This window comes from Triticum dicoccoides, chromosome 2B, assembly GCF_002162155.2.
Source record: "Triticum dicoccoides isolate Atlit2015 ecotype Zavitan chromosome 2B, WEW_v2.0, whole genome shotgun sequence".
NCBI lineage: Eukaryota > Viridiplantae > Streptophyta > Magnoliopsida > Poales > Poaceae > Triticum > Triticum dicoccoides.
In genome coordinates, this window is record NC_041383.1 from 216,478,534 (window position 1) to 216,485,210 (window position 6,677).

A 6,677-nucleotide genomic window follows, 5' to 3' on the forward strand; every position below is an offset into this window, starting at 1 on the left:
TACCGTGTAATGATAAACCTGCGCAGAAACTTACTTCGGCGACTCCGAGCTGACACCGTCGGAGCATACAGAATGCTCATGTGGTACGTACTACGTGGTATGATTCGTCGTATGACGCAGTAGAAGCCAATATCTGCAGACGCTGCCATTTCCCTCACTTTCACGACGAAGACAGCCAAAACCGTCAAAATCAGGGAACTGGGGAACGGGGCACCCCCTGCCGACCGGCGCGGCACCTACCCGATCTCTGCCCCCCACCCAAGCCCCGCCGCGGGCAAACCACCGTGCACCATGCTCACCGCGCCGCTCCACCACCCGTCTCCGCGCCGTGGGGCCACGAGCCGCCCGGCCCAGCCCACCGGCAGCGCGGCGTGGTGCGGCCCGCTCGCCCTGCACGCGTCCGGCCGGCCTCACGTGCGCGACCCCGTACGTACGCGGCCGTCGTCGCACGTGTCGCGCGCTGAACTCTTCGCCCCCCACCGTGCTACCGGTTCGTCCCGCCCGTCCCTAACGAGATGCGGCCCGCGTCCCCCGCTGGATGCCCATCGGACGGCCGGGCGCCCACGCCATTTGTCACGTACCTTTCCGACGGTGGGTGGCGGAGAGGGGCCGTCTGATTCCAGATCTGACGGTGGCGGTGCTCGTACCAGCCAAAGAAGCGGCAGAAAAGTAGTGATGGAAGGGCCATTGGTTATTAATATAGGAGTAATAATTAACGCGATTAATTTAAGCAGCCCACCCGATCCCCCCTCGCTTATTTCATCCGCTCGTCCCGTCGTCTCCTCCCCGGAAACGCAACGCACCCAATTCTTCCTTCTTCCATCCCACAGCTCTCCCCCTCTCTCTCTCGCCTCCGAGGTTCTCTGCCTGCCGCGGCATTTGCATCCGGTAGAGCACGGCGGAGAGGATGGACTCGGACGCCTCCGTCTCCCCGCGGCGGCGGAGCTGCTACAGCGACAGCGGCGACTCCTCCTGCTCCGAGCCCTTCAGCGAGTGCGGCAGCGACGACCTCTCCTTCACGCCCGCCGCCGCCGCGGGCATCCACCGCCTGCTGCTCTCCTGCGCGGCCGAGGCGTCCGACGGCTCCATCTCCGAGCTCGTCGCCGAGCTCGAGTCGCCCTCGGCGTCGGTCGACTCGCTCCGCCGCGCCGCCATGGAGCTGCGGCTGCTCGCCAAGCACAACCCGGACAACCGCATCCGCATCGCGGCCTCCGGGGCGGTGCGGCCGCTCGTCGCGCTGCTGTCGCACGCCGACCCGCTGCTGCAGGAGCACGGGGTCACGGCGCTGCTCAACCTCTCCATCTGCGACGAGAACAAGGCCATCATGGTCGAGGCCGGCGCGATACGGCCGCTCGTGCGCGCGCTCAAGTCGGCCGCGTCGCCCGCGGCCAGGGAGAACGCCGCCTGCGCGCTGCTCCGCCTCTCCCAGCTCGACGGCGCCGCCGCCGCCGCCGTCGGCCGCGCGGGCGCTATCCCGCTGCTGGTGTCCCTTCTCGAGACCGGCGGCGCGCGCGGGAAGAAGGACGCCGCCACGGCGCTCTACGCGCTCTGCAGCGGCGCGCGCGAGAACCGCCTGCGTGCCGTCGAGGCCGGCGCCGTGCGCCCGCTGCTGGACCTCATGTCGGACCCGGAGTCCGGCATGGTGGACAAGGCCGCCTACGTGCTCCACTCGCTGGTGGGCTTCGCCGAGGGCCGCTCCGCCACCGTGGAGGAGGGCGGCATCCCCGTGCTGGTGGAGATGGTGGAGGTCGGGACCTCGCGGCAGAAGGAGATCGCCACGCTCTCCCTCCTCCAGATCTGCGACGACAACGCAGCGTACCGCACCATGGTTGCCCGCGAGGGCGCCATCCCTCCCCTCGTCGCCCTATCCCAGTCCTCCTCCGCCCGCCCCAAGCTGAAAACCAAGGTACCAATCGCTAGCTCCTCATCGAAGCACAAAATCACACAAGCAGAATCCGCAGCTTCCGATATACTAATTTGTTTTGCGGTTCCGCAGGCTGAGGCGCTGATCGAGATGCTACGGCAACCGCGGAGCGCGAGCCTGCGCGCTACTAGGCCGGCGGCGATCGTTGCGGCGGAGTGATGATACCCTTGAGCTGGAACCAATTCCACCTTGGCCATGCATGCCAGGTGGCGTGCGTGCGTGCGTGCGTTTTTCCCCTTTCCCCTTGGCGAGAGCGAGACGAGCTGGGCTGGCCAGCCGGCCGGCGTGCCTGCCCGTGTAAATAGCCGAGCCAGCAGCGAGTTTGCGTCCGCGAGCGAGTGTACATTTCCCTCAACCTCAAGCGAGATGATGACGGTGGTCCGTGGCGGAGCCAAGTCTCCCTGTAAATTCTTTCTTCTTCACCTTTGTTTTCTACTACCATCTTGGTTCGTTCCTCGGGCTGAGGAAGCAAGCCAAATTCGCGTGTGGTGAAACAGCGAGCTGTGCTGTTGGAGTGAGTGTGAGTGCCAAGTCAGGGATCATCTTGGTTTCTTCTGGTGGATACGAAAGAAAGATATTGTGTTCTCTGGAAGGAAAAAAAAAACCACCGGTTGGTTTGAACTGCAATCCAATCCACGGCCGTGCTGTTACATTCAGGTTCTAGCGTTGTGGTTACTCCAAACCTATCTCAGGTTCCTGCGGTGGGAGCGGGGCGTGGCTCGTCAGCCGTGGGTGAGCGAGCGAGCGAGTGACTTGGTAAATCAGCAATGTTTTGCTGGTTCAACCGAGCACGACAGGTCGGAATTTTCTGGTGGTGCGCGCTGCCGTCTGCTCGCTGGGTCAGTCGGTCGTTGCCACCAAAAGCTGGCTCCTTCTGCCGCCGTTTGTGGCCTAGAAGATGCAGGACGGAATGGCCCCCAATCGGTAAAGCTGAAAGATCTCGCGCCCGCGCCCGGTAGGTTGGTTGATTATTCGTCCCCTGTAGCAGAAAAAGACGCTGCTCTTTGGCTGAATCTGGCCACCGCGGCACCGCCGGTAGTTTTCGGGCCCGGGCCCTCCTCCGAGGCATGGAGCTCGTGCCCATCCTCCCACACGGCTGTATGTACCTTCAAGCGTAGGAAACGGATAGCACGGCGGGACACGTCATACGTCGTTGTGTCGAATGGCACTTGTCGCCGCCTGACCAAGGAGTAGGTGATTGGCTGGATTGTACGCCCTTTTGGGACGATGACGTCGTGCCATGGCAACGTCTCCTTACCGCAACGTGCATCTTTTTTTCTTTTCTTTTTTCTCCAGCCACGCGGCCGTATCTCTGCACGGTGCTGAGAAAACTGAAAGGTTTGTTGCTAGTAGATAGTGGAAGAACATGCTGATGTAATTGGTAGGGTTATTACAATACGCACTGCGACGGCTAAGAAATTGCATTGACCCGACTCATCTTCAGCTCCACGACTCTTTCTAAAACATACGTACGACCGTTCCCTCGGCATGTTGACTGTTCCCGATCTTCTTCCTATGTTTCAACTTTCAAGCTTCGTTCTGCGAAAAGAAACAAGGTTTTGACAGCGGTAACAAAATACCGAGCAGGTATAAGATGACGAACAATGGCTATAGCATTCTAGCATTATACCCAATAGGAAAACTTGCCACTCGAAAAGAAACACAACGCACCTTTTGCCGGTGAATTTGAGATTTGAAGACGACGCAGGCCTCGTTTACTTTACTGTTAGAATATCTGGGCTTGGCCGAACAGATAAATCTGAATAAATCTGAAAGACACATGAGTGAATGGCAAATGAAGGTGCAATATTTAGGGCATCTTCAACGCGGGCCCCTAACACGGCACGGTATCCGTTCGTAGACGTGTCAAGACCTGTCCGCACATAGTGATACAGAAGCCGGCCATCCAATCATGTAGCTCAAATGTCCGCATATATTTCAAATGAAATTTGAACAAATCAGACGATTTTCATGCAAACAGGATGACTTTATTTTAAACCAAACCAAATTCATTACATGTTCGACATATTTCAACTGAACAAAGCGGGTGACACTTTTTTAGTCTTGTCTAAATTTTTGCCGGCGGTGGAGGCGTTTGTCTTCCATCCTAACTTCACCATGTTTGGCAAGCTCAATGGCTGACACGAGACACCAGTTGTGGCAACGTCCGTGTCACACCTCCTACTCTTCCTCGCCGTAGTCCGCCGTGTGGACAACGCCAGAGGTGGACGGGTCGGCCTCGTGGTCGTTGCTAGGGCACGAACCGCGCGGGTGGCGGGCCCTATGCAGATCAGGCCATGCTTGCCAACGCCTGCGCCTCATCTTCGTCTACCTCTGTGTCAATCTTTGTGAAGAGGGAGTCTGTTTCCACCCGTGGGACACGAAGCCACCATCGCTCGTGGTGGATATTGCGGGCACTGCACATGGACTCATATAGCGCCCGCTGCTCATCCAGGAATTCCGGATCCTTCGCGGCCATAGCCGTGACGACATCGCCGTTCGCCTGCTTCCCGACGATTTGCCCCTCCATGAGCCGGTGCTCGTTGAGGAGCCGGAGATTGCAGTGTTGGTCCTCTTGCGCCTGTCGTAAAGCCGACGTCGGCGGCGCCGACTGCTCTTCTGCCATAACGACTTCGAAGTGCGTCTGCGCGGGCGAATGCGTCGCCTCGTCGTCAGACGCATGCTCCATCATCTGGTCCTCGTCGCTGACCCACGGCGAGCTCGCCGGCAAGCCAGCCTCTGTCCATCTAGCACGATGGGCATGCCAGTCGACCGCAATGCCGGTCAACTCTTGTTTCTAGTTTGTCTAGAGACTCTCCTACAATGGTCTAGAGCTTGCGCTCATGGGGACATGGTGTGATGCGGGTCGTACTTGGGAAGGAGGCATCGTTCAGATAGCGGGTGCCAGCCAGGCCAAGTAGCGGGTTATGTCAATGCGGGCGCCAGAGTTGCTTTCTTGGCTGTCGCGCCTATTTAATGCCGACATGCGCAAGGATTGCCCCAGTTTGAATGCGGTAGAGAGTCATCCAGTCCCGGCCGGTCACATCTCTCCGCTATTAAACAAACGCGGAGACCGGGACGCGAGGCGGGCATCACTTTTTTTCGGCGCGCTGCTTCAATACCGACTCTAGTGAGAGTTCGCGTCCGCTCTTGCCATCATGAATGCGGCACTGATACTCTGGAGCGGCACCGACCGGCATGAATGCTCGGCAAAGCAGGCTCGTGTGGGAGAGATTTTTAGGTGGGTCAAGGGGTGTTGGACGCATATGTGGTAGCGGTTCGGACGTCCACAAAGGCCCCCTAGTTTACGTCCGCTTTGTGGCATTCCGAACAACTGGCTGATCCATGGACCGATGGAGTACCGTCTTGGATGGCAAACCGCGTCCGGACAACTACACTCGGACATTTATGGGCGATCTGAGGGTCCGCATGGGAGATGCACTTAGTCCCATACTATTACTGAATACGGTGTCATGCCAGTATATATTGAGAATTTTTTCCACTATACTTAATGAATTGTATAACCACCTTCTACCCACACATAATGTGATTGAGTGCGCTTGTATGATGTCTTGTTGGTGGATGACATCTATATTTTTTATTAATAACCATAAAATTGCTAGAGATGTTGTAATAAATACGAAATAATCCTAATCATTTTTTTTAAACGAGGCAAAAGACTTGCCATTTTCATTGATTAAGGAGAGAATTGCTCGGTTAATTGACGGAAAAACGGCTAAAACCGAAATCCTAATCATTATGATAGTTGGAGTATTTTTTTTTAGCATTGTACAACGCAGATGCTCACATACACATATACCCTCGTCCCTATGAATGTACGCACGCACAACGTACCGTTATGAGCACCTTTTAAATACTGAGCCGGCATAATATTTTGAGATTGACACAGTGACCTCATGCATCTTTGTTGTCGACGGGAACGCTTTCTCCCATTGAACGAACATCGTCGAAAAATCTGAAATAAATTCAGAAAAATACGAGCACAAGTGCCAAGTCTAGAACTTCAGCCATGTGAGTTGGTTCCATTACAGGAAACCTAACCATCTCACTAAGTTCGCGATAGTCCAGATTTTACATGTGGTGGAAGACCGTGTTGGAGCATCTCCAATAGATGATGTAGATGTAAAAAGAGTCAAAAAATACATCACCAAGGTCTAAAAAGTCCCTCCAACAGATGACGTAGATGAGGGAAAAATTTCTCAGATTTTTCTGTAGATGCAAAATACATCACCAGCCGCCGCCCGAGTAAAAAGTGAGTAAAACGGGTGTAACTCAACTGCCGTGCGGATCCTTCCCACCGCGCGCTCGTTGTCGATACTAAAATCGGCTGATCTCGGGTAGGGGGGCCCGAGCTGTGGATCTGGAATATTAAGATGGGTAACGGGAGACAAGGGAGACAATGTTTACCCAGGTTCGGGCCCCCTCGAGGAGGTAAAACCCTATGTCAATGCTTTGATTGTATTGATGTGATACGGTATCGAGTACAGGATGATCTACCTTGAGATTGTACTCCCTCCGTCCTTGAAAGAGTGTACTTCTAACTTTGTTGAAGGTCAAACTTTTTTTTATGTTTGATCGTATGTATACAATAATAGACCAACATTCATGCCAATGAATGAGTACCATTAGATTCATGATAAAATATATCTTCATCATATACCTATTTGGTTTCGCAAGCATTGATATATTTTTGCATAAAGTCGATCAATTTTTTTAGATAGTTTGACCCCCC

The 6,677-nt window shown here is 55.3% G+C and overlaps 1 protein-coding gene across 1 annotated transcript; it reads left to right on the top strand.

Annotated features, from left to right (window-relative positions):
* Positions 1-749: 749 nt before the first annotated feature.
* On the top strand, positions 750-2,551 carry LOC119363157 (U-box domain-containing protein 4-like). Its single transcript, XM_037628469.1, has 2 exons — positions 750-1,906; positions 1,997-2,551. The coding sequence occupies exons 1-2, from the start codon at positions 908-910 to the stop codon at positions 2,081-2,083; spliced, it is 1,086 nt and encodes a 361-aa protein (XP_037484366.1). The 5' UTR covers positions 750-907; the 3' UTR covers positions 2,084-2,551.
* Positions 2,552-6,677: the final 4,126 nt, after the last annotated feature.